Genomic DNA, 20274 nt, shown 5'->3' with positions numbered 1-20274 from the left:
GCCTTGGTTCCCAAGAATTCTCCTGTGCGAAGGACAACGGCCTTCCTTTATCGATTCAGACCACACAATGTAACATTTTCCTCTCCTTGCCGGACTACTAAAACAAAGACATTATTCTAGCTAACAAGAGGACTTCTTTCACCTGCAACACAAAATGTGAGAAAGAGCAAATTCTACAGCACACATGAAAATCAGACTGTTAATTCTAAAGCGAGGGCTTCCAGGGAAAATGCATTCAGGCCTACAAGGTGCAGCTAACATAAGAAAATGGCATGTGAGCTTCACAAGTTATATAGATAAGTCAGGCACGTTCAGTTAATAATTCTACCTACATGGAAATGACGACTGTATGACATTACTACGCATACATTTACAATGCGGTACTTTACATCGCGTTTGTTACAACGCAAGTCGTTACAACGACTTGCGCTGGAGGGCCCTGGACTTTGGAATAGTATGATTTACTATTCCAACTCCAGTCTACATACAGTATAGAAGGTGTTGGAATAGTAAATCATACTATTTGTTAGGTTAGAGCGCCATCCAGCGCAAGTCGTTGTAACGACTTGCGTTGTAATGCCCGCGATGTAGAGGCATTGCGATGCAATGCCCGCGTTGTGAAGGATGTTTCCCGTAAATGACAAATTAATACATACTTAATAATCAAATGATGACCAATTGCACAACACAAATTCTTCATGTTAATGTTTCCTGCTAGTTACATTCTCTTTCTACGTTTATTCTGCATGTTATCTTTCAATGGTCTAAACACATCATGTTTCATGTTATTACATTTTGAAATTCTAACACTTTATGTTAATACGACAAAAGATTATGGGGCCTATTACAATGTTGGGAAGATGACCATCTCGGAAATGGGACCGACCATCCTCCGGTCGGTGGTCCCGACCTCCTCATTATGATGCAACTGAACACTGTCGCATACTCCCATTCCCATATGGGAGCTCGTGTTAAGGCTGTAAACCGCCTGTAACACAAGCTCCCATAGAGGAATGGGAGTCTGTGTTCATCCCTGCCCCGTGTGGCAGGCACCTCAGGGTGCCTTCCACACGGGCAGGGATGAACAGGGGGGCACCATTGGTACCCCCTCGGCCCCCAACTGGAGGCTGCAGAGGCAAGGGAGCCCAGTTAGGCCCCCATACTCATTCTCTGACAGGCTTTCCATGTCGGAAAGCCCAGCATGGAAAGCCTGCCGGAAACCAGGTATTGTAATCCCAAGGGTGGAAAGGCCGCCCTTTGGGATTTTGGCCAGTCTCTGGCTGTCCGACGGGCTCCTTGAGCCCATCAGAAGCCAGCCGAAATGACCAGACGGTTAAATTTCCGACCGCCAGCATTGTAATGCGGCGGTCGGAAAATTTATCCGAGATGCAGCCCGGAAAGGCTCTGAACGTTGGTCGGTGCCATTCCAGGCCGCATTGTAATCAGCCCCTTAATGTGGATGCGCTCTACACTTGTGATTATAATGCACACCTACAAATAGACTTTGATGCCCGCTACATCAGTCTGATATACCTATGGTAGACTTAAGTCATTTTAGTGATTTGTCTATCACTTCTCCAAGCTCTTAACATTAAAACTTGTACTAAGCACGGTTCACAGCTGGCCCTCACATTGAAACAGAAGGCAACAATGGGATAAGCATCAGGTGGAAAGGCATTAATGAAACCACCCTCCTAGAAAAGATTAATAAGTCCAACAAAGAAGAATTTATAATGTCTATTGAATGGGATATGTGCCGCGTAAAACACTTACAGCTTTTTGTAAACTTACAGCCGCCATTGCTGGTAGCCTAAAAATTAAATGCAAAGCTGATGACTCAACTAAGATAGGGTTGCTTTATCACCACTGCTAGCGCCCCAACCGTAACTTAAAAGGGCCTTTACAGGCCTCTCCTAGAAATAGGGATGATCTTAAATCCATGTGTTCCATATACAAACAAGCAATTAAGTTAAGGAAATCTCAATTATGTGAAAAGGCTAGGGCCGACCTAGAGCAGGCAGCTGAACTAAGAAGCACCACACTGTTCTGGAAGACAATAAATCAGCCATCGATTTCCCCCATGGTAGAGATGAATGTGCCTCCAGCAGACTAGTTAAATCACTATGGTGGAATTTTTAATCCCAATAATGAAGTGATTTAATATTTTTTGTCAAACCCCCGTTTTAACCCCTTTTACTCTTAAGGAGGTTAATACCGCCTTGAAAAAATGTGCAAATGGGAAGGACCATGCCCAAATGGGGTCCCCATAGATGTTTATAAATCTCTTTCTGAACTATGGGGTCTCATTTTAACACAAGTGTGCACAGCAGTGGCCAAAGGATGTATTACTGCATTGGGGGCTGAAAGTATAATTGTCTCAATCTTTAAAAAAGGAAATAGGGGGGATGCTCAATGTTACAGACCAATCTCACTTCTTGACTCCTCACTAAAGCTGCTTGGCAGAATAATTCTTGAAGGATTAGAAACCTGGGTGAATGATAACCATGTGCTAATGATTCACAATTCGGCTTTAGAAGTGCAGTCAGTACTCTATAAACAAGTACACTACAGCAAAAAAAGGCCACATCCACCTTTGCTTCGCTGATTTAAGCCATTGCAAAAAATGGGGTTTTCCCAAAAGGCAGGGACCTGGGAATCGAATTAGTACAACAAACAATGGTCCTGACTCAATACTTCACAATTCAGTAATGTGTCATCTCATTACATTTGGAGCTGAATTTCACTTATCATAGCTCAAGAAACTAAATTTGAAGCGATACAACATCCTCCATTTGATTAAGCGATATTTATTTATTTACAACAATTCGTATAAAAGTTCGGCGCATGGTTGCTCCAGAGGGAACGTGCATAGAGTAAGGGTGCTGAGAAGTGAATGTGTGAAGAGAAATTTCTCAGAGAGCAATAGAAGAATTAAGATAAGTAACAAATTAAACGGTTTACAATTCACCGTACAAGGTGTCCTGGTCACGTATGAATAAATAAGGTCACAATTTTCAATACAGAATCCAATTCATATTTTGGCACGTTGGGTAAGGGACGTGTACCAGGCTCATTCGTAAGGGGGTGTCGACGTTTCGACCCGTCTTAGGGTACTGCGGTAATTTGAAGCCTTGACCATGCGGGTCTTCTTCAGGACAACAAGGAAGGGGGGGCAACCTGACGGAGTCCTCAACTTGACTTGGGGGTCTAAAAAAGGGGGGGAGGTATAAGTTAGATGATCAGGATGTTGTATAGCTAATTTGATTAACACCTGCCAGAGCGGGTGTATGCTTACCTAGCGTGAATCCAGGAAAGGTTCAACCATGAATCAATAGTGGCAATAATTCAAAAACCATGTGTGTGTGGACATTGTTTGTTGTACTCGCTGATTTAAGCAGCGCCTTTGACTTTGGAACCTTTGAGTGCCCCGATAGATAATATAGATAATAGATAATATTTCTTTCTTGTCTCAGTTGTATAGTCGCTTGACCACCTCGGTATGTTTTGGAACTAATGGTGAATGTACCCTGAGGTTCACAGTCATGAGAGGAATTTAGCAAGGGTGCATCCTCGCATCCTTTCTGTTTTCCCTTTGTATAAAGGGGGTGGACAATTACCTGCAACAATTTACAGTGACTCCATTAAATTGACAGTCCAGAAATATGTTGCTTGCTCCTAACAACCTGGCATCCAAAATTATCCCTTGTAACAAACATAAAGGACAGATTGTATCTAACAAGGCTATGGCTAGGTACTCTACATTTCTTGATAGCATTTCCTAGCATTGGTGCCTGGCAAGAAAATGTACCCAAATGTCCCAGCGATGGCCTTTCTGTCCAATCCACACAGCATTTTGTTCTGTTCTGGATGTTAGGAAGCGTTTTTTAAACTGTGTCATTCTAAAGCTGCTTTTAACCATAATTGGAAACCCAATACAGTGACATTGTGTTTTGCAATCTCTTCATTTATTTCTTCGGCAATCAGAATAAGGAAGAGACATAGCTATCTAGAAAATGTGTACTATTATAATTTATGTCTATTGGCGTTAGATCCTCATGAGATCCCTGTCTGACTGCTAGTAGTATATTAACTCTCAATTATCACTCTGTACTGTAATTCTTTTAATGACTTTTCAATATGTTAAACATTGAATATATTGTTTTTATTGTATGTATCTTTTATGGATTTTTAATCCGAATAAAGATTTTTGAAGTGAAAGGTAATGGGTGGAAAAGTGCATTTGTTATTGATCTGTAATTCTGCAGTAGAGAGTTGGAAACAAACTGCCATCAAAAGTTGTGCTTGTTTATTAATGTCAGCTGTGCAGCGCTGCTTGCTGATGAGGCAGTTTCGAGACACCATAGAACATGACATGCAGTGTGGTGCCCTTTACCAGGGGCGGCTCCTCCGTTTGAGTGGAGGAGCGTCACCCCACTGATTTGCCCGCAGAGACAAAAAATAAAATGGTAATGAAGTTAATTTATTGTCATTTCATTTTTCATCCCTCCATCTCGAACTGAGCATCAGGACGGGGGCGGCGCTGCTGCAGACTGGCAGCAGCAGAGAGAGCAAGGCACTTTCAGTTTAAAGTGGCCATGTCTTTTTGGCCGGCCATCTTGCGATGGCCAACCACACATGCACACTTTAAACCTCTCTAACCCAGCTGTCTTAAGACAGCTGGGTTAAAAAAAAAGCAGAAGCCTCCAGTGCTCTTCTGAGTGCTGATAGAGGCTGCTCCCCCCAATCCTGACGCTGCTCTCATGCTGGTGAGAGCAGCGCCAAGATTGGCTTGGGAATTTTGAGCCTGCCTGCCTCCGAAGAGAAGATTATTGAGGAGGACATTGCGGTTGCATTAAGGGTTCTTAATAGATTTTTTTTTTATGTCCCACCTGCTCACCACACTTGGGACATGCCAGCCACCACTGCCCTTAAAGTGCCACTACATGCTGGTCTTGCTCTTGCACAGGGAGCAGTTCTGTCATTGCGGTCTACACTGTCTCAGGTAAAACCAGTGCCGCAATAAGGGCTTCCTGCGAGCTGGGGAGTGATAGTGGGATGAGTAGCCTCGCAGCTCCCGGAGCAGTGACATTGTCCCGTGCCCTGCAGCAGTATATTAAAATTTGTTGCTCATGTTTTCTGCATTCACCAGTCACTGTTTTGGAGGTGAAGTCCTCTCAGATGTAACGTAACGTAAAGCATGGCATGTAAAGCTAAGTAATTCATAATGACATCTCTTTGAAACAGATACCCATATGGCAAGCCAGTGCACGGGAAGGTGAATGGAACTCTGTGTCAGAAGCCTCATGAATACTACCTACGTCCATCTCCTTCGATGGACGCATGTGAAGTCTGCCAGACGTTTGAAGGCTGGGTGAGCAAATCCACTGGAGACCTCCAGGGCTATGCTGGAGTCTTTTCATGTGGAAAATACATTTTCAGTGGAAGTATACTCTACAAACATACACTGGAAGACCTTGATTTATGCCTGCAAATTTAAATCACTGTGGAACAACATATGTTATTATGGCACATTTCATAACATTGTAAATTGAGGACTATAGGTAGGCGAGCAGGCATTTCAGGACAGGTGGGCATGAAAAGAGCATGAAATACCCATAGACTGGAATGTTCGCGGGGGTCGACAAACACTTTACTTTGTTTCTGCCCTAGAAAATGTCTGTAGCATTCCTTTTACAAATGGCATGAATATATTTTTTTCGTGGTGGGAAACAAAGACCCTCTATTTTATGGGTGTTTAGGACTAGGACTTCCCCAAAGAAAAAAAGAAAAACTTTGTTCCTTGTGGAAAAAACATTAGAATGTGCAACAAGTGCACCTGTGAATGGCCATCTTTGAAGGTTTTTTTTAAAAAGAATAACAAAAACCATGACAAGATGGCCATCCATGCATCTGCATTCCTGAACACACATAGATGGTCATCTTTGAATATTTTTCATCTACTTCACTTTAAACTGAAGGAAACAAGAATTGGCAAACGCATTAGCTTGGCAGACAAAAGCCTGACGTATTGGCTTTACCAGTGCTTATTTCACTATTGATGCTTATTATTGTTTTGCATGCTGCTTTTTCTAGTATTATACTATTTGTACAGGCATCTACTGGAACAAACAACAAAGTGATGGAGAAAAAGCTTGAATTAATCTCAACTACTAACAATTAGTCATGGTTGCAGTCCAGAGCATCTTATTTTGCCCACTATTCCACTCCAGACAGAGCCCAGTTGGGTATTTCATTCAATATTGGAGAGTGTTCAAGACAATAGATATAATTTCATTTCATGGATTGCTTTGACTTCAATACTCTCTATACTGTGTTTGAGACAAGAGTTTTTACCTTGAGAAACAGCAGAATTAGTTTCAGTAACTACTTATGTGTTCAAAGCTATCCCTGCTTCCTGAAAGGGTTAACAAAACAACCTATTTAAGGTAAAGTAGTATCCAACCACTGACAATTTACTAACTGGGGCCTTTGATCAGTTAGTGTCTTGTGTTATTTTCTTGTACCTTTAAGGGAGGGCAGCAGAAGGTTTAGGATTGCAGCCTGGACATCCAAACATTGGCCGGTTGCAGGGAGGTAGTGGGAGGGCTTTGGTGAATTACCTTTTATCTGAGGTCCTGAAGTTCCTCATACCATTCCTGGTACTACCTGTAGACATTACGGCATGACAAAACAGCTGCTTCGAGTTCCTTACAGCTTCAGTCCACATTGAATATGCCAAGGTGCTTAAGAGGTCTTGGAATTATTCCAGCCAGATTTCACAGAAAAGAAGATCAAAGAGAGGTCCATTTTCACCAGGGAAATTCCGAATTGAGGGTATGGAGTAGGACCTATCATGATTAACCCTGGGCGTAGTTCGCGAAGTAGCACTACGCGAAGCTACGCAAAGTGCAGTTCGCACTACGCGAGCTACGCGTAGCACTTCGCGAACTGCGTAGTACCTTGTTCGCACTGTGCCAGATGTCGTTTTCAATAATTGCACAGTGCGGACAAGCAACCGGCACTGTGCAATCATTGAAAATGGCATCTTGCACAGTGCGAGCTGTAGTTTTCTGCTGCTCGAGTATATTTTTACTCGAGCGGCAGCTTTCTCAACGCGAACTGGTAGTTTCTCATCGCGAGTGGTCGCGAGCATACGCGACCACTCGCAATGAGAAACCTGACCTCCTCGCGTTGGGAATCTCGCCGGGAGGTTTATTTTCCATGCTCGCGATCGCCAACTTGATGTTGCTGATCGTGAACAAGGAAAAAGTCTCGCCGGGATGTCATTTTGCATGCTCGCGGTCGCCAACTTGACGTTGAGGACCGCGAGCAAGCAAAAAATGACCACAGCACTACGCAACACTACGCTCCGCGTGTTCGCACTGTGCTACGTGCAGTTCGCGTAGTGCGAAGTAGCGCGAACTTCGCAAACTACGCGAGCGTAGCGTAGCACTTTGCCCAGGCTTAATCATGATCTGCCACGCCGACCAATGAAATGTCACCATTTTTTCATTGATTCTTTATTGTTGCCTTGTAGACGGACAGGGATGGGTGCTTCTCCGCCAGATTGAACACAACCATCTACAACTTCAACTATTGGAGCTACCAACCCTTGGAAGCGAAGGCAATCCTGACCGAGGATAGTACAGGTACTTACAGCTAATGCGCAAGCACAGGACCTGAGGCAGCAAGAGAGGCACACTTGACAAGCATGAGGATTCCAATTGCAGGAAGGGCTCTGATATGATCAGAAGTAACTGAATGTAGGCAAACAACCACCAAATGTTCATTTACTGCATGTCCGCCCTGTGCTTATTTTCTACGTGACACAATAAGGGTGGAGCTGTAGGACACACACCAATCCATACAGGTAGCCATCCATCCAGCAAACAATACATGCACTTACATATAGATATTACATCCCTCTTCATCCATTGGTCTGCTTTAGCTTTAGCTTACCAGACCATGCTACCAAGTCTTCTCTAGCCGTTGTGGTAGCCACATCCCAATCAAACACTGCTAGCCACCACCATCTTGGAAAATTACTTCTTAGACTATTTTAAGATGGCTGCCAATGTGTCCTCTTGTATATACAGGGGTGGCCAACTTGGAGATATTTATGTAAAACAAAAATACTTCCAGAATGGATGCATGTCCATGTGAATACTCAATCAACCATGTTGGAATGATTTTTGTTACATTTTATTATAAAAATACTTGCAAGATACCTACACATGGCCATAAAAAATTGGACTTGCAAAGTTATATGTCATTCCATGGGGTTTAGCTTTTGATAGGTTAGATTTAGATGGAGAAATACCATCTGGAATCGTCCGGTCACCTTATATTTCTGCACCTGAATCTGCTTCACTTATCATCTGGGCCTAAATGTCCTAAACAATGTCAATGTGTCCAAATGACCAAAACGATACATAGCAGATCAACTCTGACCAATACACTGAGACCTGCAATGCATAGCAACAGAGTGATTGACACTGGATCTCTAAGTGTGGTGAAGTGGACAAGGCAGGATTAGAACTTGCTGCCTCCACTTTCAGAGTTCGTCATATAGCTACCTAAAGGCATGGCCATGATGCAAAAATTATTAGTATGAATTCTCCCTTTGGGTTCAGAAGGGAATTTTTTGCACTGCTGAAAGTTTTGTCAATTAAATCGCATGGATCTCACTGATGAATCAAAAACCTCTGGCTGAAGTAGCACAAAGAAGTACTTGATGCATACTTGATCCATCTAACTGCTGAAAAACATTTTTACAAGATTCTCATGACGGACTAATCCCATTTTATGTGACTGTCAAGAGATGGTCTTTCATAACCGGGGCTTCTTAATCTTCATTATAGAAGAGCCACCCCTTCCGGAAGTCATGATGCCTGTCCCAGCAGTTACACGGGCGACAGAACATTTCCCATGTAAGGTATTGGCAAATAGCAGTGGAAGTAAAAAGCCACAAAGCATAAAAACTGGCTTAGCTCAAGCAAGGTTTTGCTGCCTGGTACAGAAGATGTATTTGTGGCTTAAAGGACATTCAGGTACCCTTTTGCTGATGTGGCAGCTTTTTAAAGTTGAGTAGCCACAAAAGCATCCCTAGATTAAGATACTTTGCACACAGGTAACAGATTTCCTGCCTCTTGTGCACTGCTTTGCCCTCTGGTTTGGTGTCCTCCACATAATGTGACCCTGAGACATCTTGGGGCCTGATCTTCCTACATTGCATTCACCACTAGCTATACCACTCCCACACCTGTACTCTAGTCTCGGGTCATAATAAGAAGAACATTGGTAAGAGGGACACTGAGCGAGGGTTCATCATCTGCATACACCATATCTGTCCTTTTGAAACGGTGTGTCCGGGCTAGAGTTTTAGTTTCAGTTTTTGGGAATAAATTCCAATTACGACATGCAGATCCGGGTGAGATAAGTATTTTTTATTCTTTTTTGGGTAGCTGCAAGAAAAAGGATGGCACAGCCAACACGTGTTTCGCCCCCTAATCGGCCATCAGGCCTGGGGCTTCCTCAGGGCTGTATACAGACAATGTTAACCCAAGGTAGGAAAAGTACATGGTGTCATAAGGCATGTGTATAATATATACATATATAGTGAGGGTGAATTTTGGGAAGAGTAGTAAAGTTATAGTGAGACGTAGCATTGAAGGGCAATTAGTAAGTGAGGGAACAGAGAAAAATAGTAAATTGAGGAAGGGGTCAAAGTAAGCGTGCGGCAGGTATGGAAGGTAGAAAGAATCAAGATGTGATGTCATTGAGGGACACAGAGAAATAGATAATAATATGGTACAGAGTGTTTTGTCGAGTTGGAGGGAGAGAATAAGTAATTGTGATAAAATAGTAAGAGTTTAGAGTACAAAGGTCAATATAATTAGTGGCGAGTATTAGCACAAGTTTCAAATGAAAGTACATATTACAGTCATAAACATTGCCCGGTATAAATATAAGCCGGTGAGAACAAAAATGAGTTGCATTAAGAAAAATAACCGTTCATATATATAAAGAATACAAGGAGAATTGCGGATCGTATAGTAGTATGATATGCAATTAGAATTTGGCATTTATAAGTATTTGCATGACATTGTGAGATTAAATTAGAGGTAGGTTACATGATTTTGTTATTTACATTTTTAGAGACAGTAATGCATAACCCAAGTAAATTAATGTTTGAGCGTATAGTGTTATCGACGATTAGAATGAATTTATAGTTACAGTTTCCATTAATGAGGAGGCCGCATCCGGGTACCGGGTCAAGCGCGAGGAAGAGGGAGGAAGGGTTCGCATTAGTCTAGGAACGATTTGGGATTCTTTTGCCAGGGTGACTGCGTGAATTCATATATTTATAAAGTGCCGGTGCTTTCTAGGTCACATCGTATATTAATTGTTAATTCTTAATATCAGAGTTGTGTCAAGGCATATGACTAGTATATTGTGTCAAAAATTGTGAATCAGTAACCTCGTGAAGTGTGAGGTACTGCTGTGTCATGCCATATGTGAAAAGTTTGGATATTTTAGCGGGTAGAGAAAGGGAGGCAATTACTTCTCAAGTGTAGATTCGGGCGGTGTAAATAACGGTGTGTTGATGGTGAAATTTGTAAAAATATTGGTGGGAACTATTTGACTGTGCAATAATTGCCGAATGCGAGGAGTGCTTGCGCATGTTTTTAAATCTTTTTAGAAGTTCTAAGCCGCACTCGGGGGTATAATCTATACGGAGTCCAGAATCGTGTAGATAATGGAGTAGGGAATACGCATGCTCTAGGCGATCAATTGTGCAAGTTTAAGTGAAAAAGAATTTGGATATGCTTCCTTACCGGGTTGTTAGGTAATTCAGTATTTAGTGACAAGGGTTTGATAACCCGAAGATTTCTAAAAGTGGAGAAAACACAAGGGGAAGGAAGTGGAAGAAGAAAATGTAAGAGGAAGGCATTGTTAAATGCTGGGTTACAGGGAGGGGGAGCGTGGGAAGGAGTCCCTTACCTTAAGTCTCGGCTAATGCCAGGTATTGCAGTTTCCACGGTCGTGATGGTAATAACAACGCGTGGTTGCGAGCAAGTTATAAAGGAGTCATATGAGCACTTCCGGTTCAAAACCCGGAAGTGAACGGGTGCTTTTTGCTGGGAGCCATTTTAGGTTGGGGGTAAATCGAGATTGGTGAAGTTAGACGGTGACGGTCATCAGTATTGATATGAACCGAGTGAGGTGCAAGGGGATGGTAGAAGGGTTTTAGAGATCAATAATAGGAGAGAGTGAGCGAAATTGTCGGACATTTAAATTACCTAAAGCAATACATTTGAACATTAGTATAACAACTTATTAACATTACTTAAATACATACATTCACGTTTTGTGGACGCAAGCATGTGTCCAAAGTATGCTAATAGGTATCCGTGTGTATTAATGTAAAGATAACGATCAGTTGTTTTTTGTAGGAACTGGGTAAAGATGAAAAATTTGGCGGGGAGGAGTGGAAAGCCAAAATCAAGATTGAGTAAATGTATCAGGTAAAAAAATCACCTGAACATGAGTTGCTGCATAATTTAGAATGCAATTAAGAATGGCACACATATCTCCAGGCTCGAAGAAGCTGTGCCAATAAACTCGGCAAGGAAGAGATTAACTTTTTGGATGTAACTCTCTATGCAAAAGACAACACTCTGCAAAGCAAACTCTATCGAAAAGAGACAGCTGCCAATTCCATCTTACGAGCCGATAGCTTCCACCCACGACACAACATAAGAAACATCCCTAAGGGGGAACTGTTAAGAACACGTAGAAATTGCAGTGAAGATGAGGTCTTCAAAACAAAAGGAGAAGAATTGGTATCTAGACTTACACAACGTGGATATGAACAATCAATTCTCAAAAACACAATGAATACAGTGGCCAAAATTGATAGAAAACAGATGTTCAGACAAAACAAAGGAGAAGTACAGAAGCACGATTCTGCTATACGCTTTATAACGGACTACAACAATGGCCACCACCAAATCAGACAAAGCCTCAAGAGACACTGGCATCTGCTTCAACAAACACCAAACCTTAATCAAGACCTTAAAACATATCCAGAGATAACATTCAGACGCGCCCCTAATCTGAAAGACCTCCTGTGCAAATCAGAATTTGTGGACAAAAGGAACTTGGTCAGCACCTTCCTGGACAGACCCCCAGGATTCCACATCTGTAGAAATTGCAATATTTGCAAGCTTAGCAACAACAAAACAACAAAAGTCCAACTAACTGAAGGAAGAGAATTTTCCATAAAAGAATGGATTGATTGTAACAGCAAATTCTGTGTCTATGTGATTATCTGTCCCTGCAATCTTCCATACATCGGAAGTACAATTAGACCACTACGGACCAGGATTCAGGAACATTACCGAAACATTACCGAAACATTCACAAACATCATTCAGGCCATCCACTTACTGAACACTTTGAAGACCATCATCCTCACAAAAAAGACTTTCGCTTCTATGGTTTGGAGATTGTACACCAAGCCAAAAGAGGGGGGGACCGCGAACTTAAACTCCGAAGACGCGAAAGTGAACTTATAATGAACTATAAAACCACCAACCTGGGGCTCAACAAGGATGCGGAAATGCATGTATGGTTGGGAGAGGATTGATGCCCCAACATACTCTTACAACCGCACCACCTACTACCCAAGACTTAACACAACCTTTCTGTTGTTTACAATAACCCCTAATTAGTTCCCCCAAATACCATTCAAGAACTTACAGCATACCCTCCTGATTTTTTGCCGTTTTTTCAGTTGATATAAAAACATGTAGAAATATGTGATAACAATTTTTAGTGCTACCAGGTCGCCCCAGTGTGACTCAACACGACCTTGTTCATCGATATGTGATAGTACCCTTTGTGCTTTAAGGGCGCCTCAGTGTGACCTAACACGATTCAGCTCTTTGCCCAGTTTTATTGATTTAGCTTCTTGTAGGCCTAGAGATATGTAAGTTATTATTAATTACAAACCCCAATTTTGCACCGTAGTGTGACCCAACACAACTCTGCTCTACGCCGAGTTTTTTGGCACAGCTTCTTCGAGCCTGGAGATATGTGTGCCATTCTTAATTGCATTCTAAATTATGCAGCAACTCATGTTCAGGTGATTTTTTTACCTGATACATTTACTCAATCTTGATTTTGGCTTTCCACTCCTCCCCGCCAAATTTTTCATCTTTACCCAGTTCCTACAAAAAACAACTGATCGTTATCTTTACATTAATACACACGGATACCTATTAGCATACTTTGGACACATGCTTGCGTCCACAAAACGTGAATGTATGTATTTAAGTAATGTTAATAAGTTGTTATACTAATGTTCAAATGTATTGCTTTAGGTAATTTAAATGTCCGACAATTTCGCTCACTCTCTCCTATTATTGATCTCTAAAACCCTTCTACCATCCCCTTGCACCTCACTCGGTTCATATCAATACTGATGACCGTCACCGTCTAACTTCACCAATCTCGATTTACCCCCAACCTAAAATGGCTCCCAGCAAAAAGCACCCGTTCACTTCCGGGTTTTGAACCGGAAGTGCTCATATGACTCCTTTATAACTTGCTCGCAACCACGCGTTGTTATTACCATCACGACCGTGGAAACTGCAATACCTGGCATTAGCCGAGACTTAAGGTAAGGGACTCCTTCCCACGCTCCCCCTCCCTGTAACCCAGCATTTAACAATGCCTTCCTCTTACATTTTCTTCTTCCACTTCCTTCCCCTTGTGTTTTCTCCACTTTTAGAAATCTTCGGGTTATCAAACCCTTGTCACTAAATACTGAATTACCTAACAACCCGGTAAGGAAGCATATCCAAATTCTTTTTCACTTAAACTTGCACAATTGATCGCCTAGAGCATGCGTATTCCCTACTCCATTATCTACACGATTCTGGACTCCGTATAGATTATACCCCCGAGTGCGGCTTAGAACTTCTAAAAAGATTTAAAAACATGCGCAAGCACTCCTCGCATTCGGCAATTATTGCACAGTCAAATAGTTCCCACCAATATTTTTACAAATTTCACCATCAACACACCGTTATTTACACCGCCCGAATCTACACTTGAGAAGTAATTGCCTCCCTTTCTCTACCCGCTAAAATATCCAAACTTTTCACATATGGCATGACACAGCAGTACCTCACACTTCACGAGGTTACTGATTCACAATTTTTGACACAATATACTAGTCATATGCCTTGACACAACTCTGATATTAAGAATTAACAATTAATATACGATGTGACCTAGAAAGCACCGGCACTTTATAAATATATGAATTCACGCAGTCACCCTGGCAAAAGAATCCCAAATCGTTCCTAGACTAATGCGAACCCTTCCTCCCTCTTCCTCGCGCTTGACCCGGTACCCGGATGCGGCCTCCTCATTAATGGAAACTGTAACTATAAATTCATTCTAATCGTCGATAACACTATACGCTCAAACATTAATTTACTTGGGTTATGCATTACTGTCTCTAAAAATGTAAATAACAAAATCATGTAACCTACCTCTAATTTAATCTCACAATGTCATGCAAATACTTATAAATGCCAAATTCTAATTGCATATCATACTACTATACGATCCGCAATTCTCCTTGTATTCTTTATATATATGAACGGTTATTTTTCTTAATGCAACTCATTTTTGTTCTCACCGGCTTATATTTATACCGGGCAATGTTTATGACTGTAATATGTACTTTCATTTGAAACTTGTGCTAATACTCGCCACTAATTATATTGACCTTTGTACTCTAAACTCTTACTATTTTATCACAATTACTTATTCTCTCCCTCCAACTCGACAAAACACTCTGTACCATATTATTATCTATTTCTCTGTGTCCCTCAATGACATCACATCTTGATTCTTTCTACCTTCCATACCTGCCGCACGCTTACTTTGACCCCTTCCTCAATTTACTATTTTTCTCTGTTCCCTCACTTACTAATTGCCCTTCAATGCTACGTCTCACTATAACTTTACTACTCTTCCCAAAATTCACCCTCACTATATATGTATATATTATACACATGCCTTATGACACCATGTACTTTTCCTACCTTGGGTTAACATTGTCTGTATACAGCCCTGAGGAAGCCCCAGGCCTGATGGCCGATTAGGGGGCGAAACACGTGTTGGCTGTGCCATCCTTTTTCTTGCAGCTACCCAAAAAAGAATAAAAAATACTTATCTCACCCGGATCTGCATGTCGTAATTGGAATTTATTCCCAAAAACTGAAACTAAAACTCTAGCCCGGACACACCGTTTCAAAACCAGTTTCATTTTAGGGGGAAAGGGGTATCTCCCCCTGTCTCTGGGCAAGAACCATTACTTGAAAGCTTCATGCTTATTAGATGATGAGTAAGGGATGAGGATCTCTTTCCCCTCACACTCTTTCAACAAACCATATCTGTCCTTATTTGTGTTCTTGTGGTTATTTTATTCCCTCCATTGGGTAACCGCCCAGTTCCCAAGCGCTGGTTTCTCTAATGTTTTATGGTGGGATAATTGCTCACTCACCTGTCTATGTTCCCACGGTTCCACTCCGTACACACTCCTGGGCAGTCATACATTCCAGTCTTCACCCAAGAGCCCTCCTCACTGTCCATCTCCCCAGTTTAACAGAAAGGGATCTTTTGTTTTAAGCTTCTGTGCTCCCTCGCGTTTTTTAGTGAGACGAATGCCCAGTTGAAAAGTCACTGAGGTCTTTCCTTGGGCCCTATCCTCCTTCAGCCTCTCTCAGGGACCCTTAAGGGCACAGCAGGGTCCATGGTCCGCGTCATATCCAAGCCTTCCGCAGCAGCTTCAACACTGACAAACATCCACCATCTCCACACGTCTCATGAAGTTATCTACAATATGATTTTTTATGCAACCGCTCACTTACCATACCTACTTCTTTTAATACAATTATATAATAGCCTTATTCAATGGTTTGACAATAATTGATGGGCCCTGATGTGATGTGGGGCCTCTAAGTCTCCCATATGCCACAGATGTTGTTTGACCACGGCCTAAATGGGGTCCCATGATAGGTTAGGGGGGCCGTGAAAGGGTGCCTCCCCCCCCCAGGATGGGCCCCTCCTGCACCACAGGGTCTGCAGGGGCTTTTCTTACGACCTTGCTTTATTATCCCTTGTATTATAGTTATATCACAGTATCTTTAGTTCACGCAAGGAGGCTCTTTCAGCCTTACAGCCCCACTCTGATTATTTTCTGTAAAACACCTAGCGGGGCAACCACCAAAGCTCAAAAGATTTGCAGCCTCATGCATCAAGCCAAAAATCCGTCGGTAAAATACCGATTCGTTAATAACTCCCGTTAGCGAGTTAAAAATACCCAATCCCAATGCATCAACCCAAAAGCAAAAAATCGCTATTTAAGGAATCCTTAAATAGCGATTCTTTAAATAGGGATTCCTTAAATAGCGATTCCTTAAATAGCGATTGCATTTAAGGAATCCCAAAGTGAGATTCCTTAAATGCAATGCATCAAAGTTAAAAAATTCGCGATTTCGCTAATAGGGGGAGCAAATTACCATGAAGATGACCTGCATGGTAATTTGCTAAAACTTTGAAAAATGCACTTTTGTGCATTTTTCAAAGTTTCATGTTGCGCACAAACATGCCCTTAGAGCATGTGTGTGTGCAACATATGTGCACATATCAATTTCAGGGGTGCTATAGGGTGTCATTTTGACACCCTTGCACCCTTGAAATTGCATGAGCAATTTGCGAGAACCTACTGGTACTCGCAATTTGCTCATGCAATTTCCAATTCATTCCTATGGGCCTGGAGGCCCATAGGAATGATTGGGACGGCATTCCTTAATTGCTACTCGCTATTTGCTAGTCGCAATTAAGGAAAGTTAAGGAATCGCTATTTGAATAGCGATTCCTACATGCATAGCCTTTTGCTATTCCTTATTAGCGAATCCTTATTTTTCGCTAATAAGGAATCGCAAATGGCATTGTTGATGCATGTGCCCCTTGGAGATTAATTTCTTCAAGTTCATGGCTTCTGCCTTCATATGGCCCTTTCCCTGCCACTGAGAATGGAAAGAATCTTCCTTCAATTCAGACAAGGAAACTATCCACTGTTTCTTTTTAATGAGCTGCCCTGAATCCACAAGTTTTGGCCACACTTAATTAGGCCTGGGCGTAATTTCAATTACGCTAGACTAAACAGAGTAATTCTGTGTTACTCTTTGACGCATAAATTCCGATATTTATGTAATTACTCCTTGCATAACTTGGAGGAATAAATCCTACTGCTAGAGCACATTTAGCAAGTGCAGAAGGCCGCACACATGAGCTATTCGTGTAATACTGTATTTAGAGCTTTTTCTTAGTGCAAAATACATGAGCGTGCATTATCGTGCTAAAAAATAGTGGCAATCACAGAATAACTTCTTGCGTCATTATCTGTAATCTCACAGAATTCTCTGCTAATTCTGCGTGAATACGTTAAACTGAATTATGCAAGTTATGCCCACCCCTACACTTAATGCCCTTCCTCCTGCCGAACCCTTCTTTGGGTACTTTTACACTCCCTGTACATCACTCAGCTAAGACTGCCATGTAATGCACAGATCTTTACCTCTAAAGCTTTTCCACCATTGAAGGCACTTTGGAAACCTCTTCTGATCTTTTTATTTTGGTTTATGCTCCAACTGGCTGCTGTAGCGGTTGACGCACATCTGACGACGCGACAGTGTCTTTTCTTTTCAACCACCTTTTCTCTACAATGGAATGGAATATAAATTATGAGGTCATTTAACCATCCTCTCTTGACCCTTTTTGGAGACCTTGCACCTTAGAAGTGTTCCGCATATCTACCCTGGGAGAATAAAACAGACAATTTGGTACTTGAAGTAGGAGACTCTGGTGGGTGGTTCACACACCTTTAAAGAGAGGGCAAACTTGAAAATGGAACTTTGAGTGTAGTGCCCAAACTGCTCAAATGAGGGGTTCGGCAGAAATAATTTTTTTATAGCTCATCACTTAAGGGTGTTTTCTTATCTTTCATTGCTGGTTCAACCACCAGGCATCATAGAAGATGGAGAACGGAATTACCAGGTATCCTTCGTGGCTGCGACAGCGACCTTTCAAGCTGTGGAGAATCACTACATCCCAGGAGTCCGCTTCACGGGGCAGGTGAGGCTTGAAGCAGAGAAATGCCTAAGGAACGATGGGAGAGGTCATGGAGGGTTGGTGAGCCATTGATATTTACATTTATGGGACAGAGTGCAGAATAAGAGGTCTGTTGTAGGTATGAATATAGCATATTGGAATGCCAGTTTCCGGTGCACTCAGATCTCAACATGCCAATTACCATACCAATGGGCGTGCTTTTTGTGTTTTGTGATAGCTATGTCTCATCTAGCTGGTAGCATGATCTATCCATAGCTGGAGCTTTTAGTTTTCCTCCTGAATGCATTTTTTCTGGGTATCTGTGACTCTCTGAGGGATGTTAGTGTTTGTTTATGTGTGTGTGTGTGTGTGTGAGAAAGTGTGAATGTGTCTGTTCATGTGTTGCATTTCGTGTGCGTGCGTTTCTGTATTCGGTGTGTGGTTGTGTGGGTGTGTGTATGTGTGTACACATGTGTGCATGTTTGTGAATGTGTGTGTGTGTGCATGTGTGTGTTCATGTGTCGTACTTCCCTGCTGTCTATCACCTCTGTGAGAATGTTGTGGTGTAGAACAGCTTAATCTTCCTGGAATAGAATATTGTGGTAAAACCACTGGTAGTTGTCAGACTTACACCCGTCAGTCAATTATCTTTATTCGATTATTAAAAATCATAAAAGAACGAGCAAAAATACATGTCACCATTTCATCAGATCACAAATTTTTACAAACAATCATTATAAAAAACACTAAATTTTACAATAAAATGTACATAAATATTTAAAAAAGATAAAAAGAAGGGTTTATTAAAACACAAACTCATTCAAATGAATGAGTAAAGAGAGAGTTCATTTTTCAGAGATAAAGTGCCTATGCCTTGTACGATGCTTATTTAAACGTGCTCCTGCAACTAGAAAACTAGCGACTGAAAAAGCTACTTTTGTGTTAGGAAGAAGTTGCAAAAACAGCAGGGCTGGTTTTACCTGAATAATGCCCTGATTACGTAAAATAGGGAACAAATATCTTTTTCTGATCTCAATATAATGACCGCAAAACATAATGAAGTGCATTGTATCCTGCGTTGAAAAATGATCGCAGTCACATGGTTCAGCATCATCAGGTCTAGTCCAGGTTCTGAAATCGCCCAGTATAAAATGAATTAAATCAAAGCGAAATCTCGTTAAAAGAAAGCGATGGTAAGGATTTGTTACCGACAAAAGGTATGGTTCCATTCCTGGAACAGAGGAAAGCATACAGTGTTTCCTTACCATGGATTTTTTTAGCTCTATTTCTTCCCTCTCCAGAGCATATAAATTTGTCAGAGTGTTTTTGACTGATTTTAAATCTTCATGGGTTATTCCATCTGGAGATGAGAAAAGCTCCGGACGACCTGCTAAAATGAGCTGGGTTTTCACATATCTTACCCATGGGATGTTAAGGGCTCTATCCAGGGCTAAACAATCTTTTAAAATAATATGATTTAGAGTAAGATCCTGGTTGAGCCAGGTTTTTAACCAACCAATCACTGGGGCTAATTTTAGGGTGTCAGATATATAGCCCAAGCCTAACTCTGTATGCAATGAAAAAATCGGAGTTGATTGGGGAACAGAAAGCAGAGATCTCAAAAATGCATTTTCTACGTTCTGTATTTTGTCAGAGCTAGTATATCCCCAAATAACAGAGCCATAGTGGGCGACTGACAAACATTTTGCTTTATAAACTTTGATGATACTTTCCATGGGACGGGCGCCCAGTTTTTTAGCAAAACCTAGCAGCCCTGCGGCCGCTCTAGCAACAGCGCTGCTTTTAACCAAAAGCTGGGGGCCCCAGGTGCCCTTTTCATCGAAAGTCACACCTAGGTATGGAAAAGAAGGGACTCTCTTAACCTCCTTCCCCGCGCAATAAAATGTTAGCGACTTTCTTTTCCTACCTGCGGGTCCAGCAATCATTACATGTGATTTTTCTGTATTAATTTTCATGTCCAGAGATGACATGAAAACTCCAAAAGAAAAAAGAAGTTTGTTCAACGCAACTCCAGAGCGTGCTAAAAGAACAGCATCGTCCGCGTACAGGAGGACA

General features: G+C 41.7%; 1 protein-coding gene across 4 annotated transcripts in view; it reads left to right on the top strand.

The window, feature by feature from the left end:
* Window positions 1–20274, top strand: part of LOC146812806 (alpha-2-macroglobulin-like protein 1) — a 468691-nt gene that overhangs the window by 168856 nt on the left and 279561 nt on the right. For all 4 annotated transcript variants that reach the window (XM_085619916.1, XM_085619915.1, XM_085619914.1 and 1 more), the window contains exons 8-10: window positions 5245–5371; window positions 7538–7649; window positions 18113–18222. In XM_085619916.1, the coding sequence (XP_085476042.1) occupies window positions 5245–5371; window positions 7538–7649; window positions 18113–18222 (349 nt within the window). The remainder of the gene's footprint in view (window positions 1–5244; window positions 5372–7537; window positions 7650–18112; window positions 18223–20274) is intronic.

This window comes from Triturus cristatus, chromosome 7 (genome assembly GCF_964204655.1).
Source record: "Triturus cristatus chromosome 7, aTriCri1.1, whole genome shotgun sequence".
Classification (NCBI taxonomy): domain Eukaryota; kingdom Metazoa; phylum Chordata; class Amphibia; order Caudata; family Salamandridae; genus Triturus; species Triturus cristatus.
The sequence above is the reverse complement of the archived record's forward strand: the minus strand, read 5'-3'. Positions and strand labels throughout refer to the sequence as shown.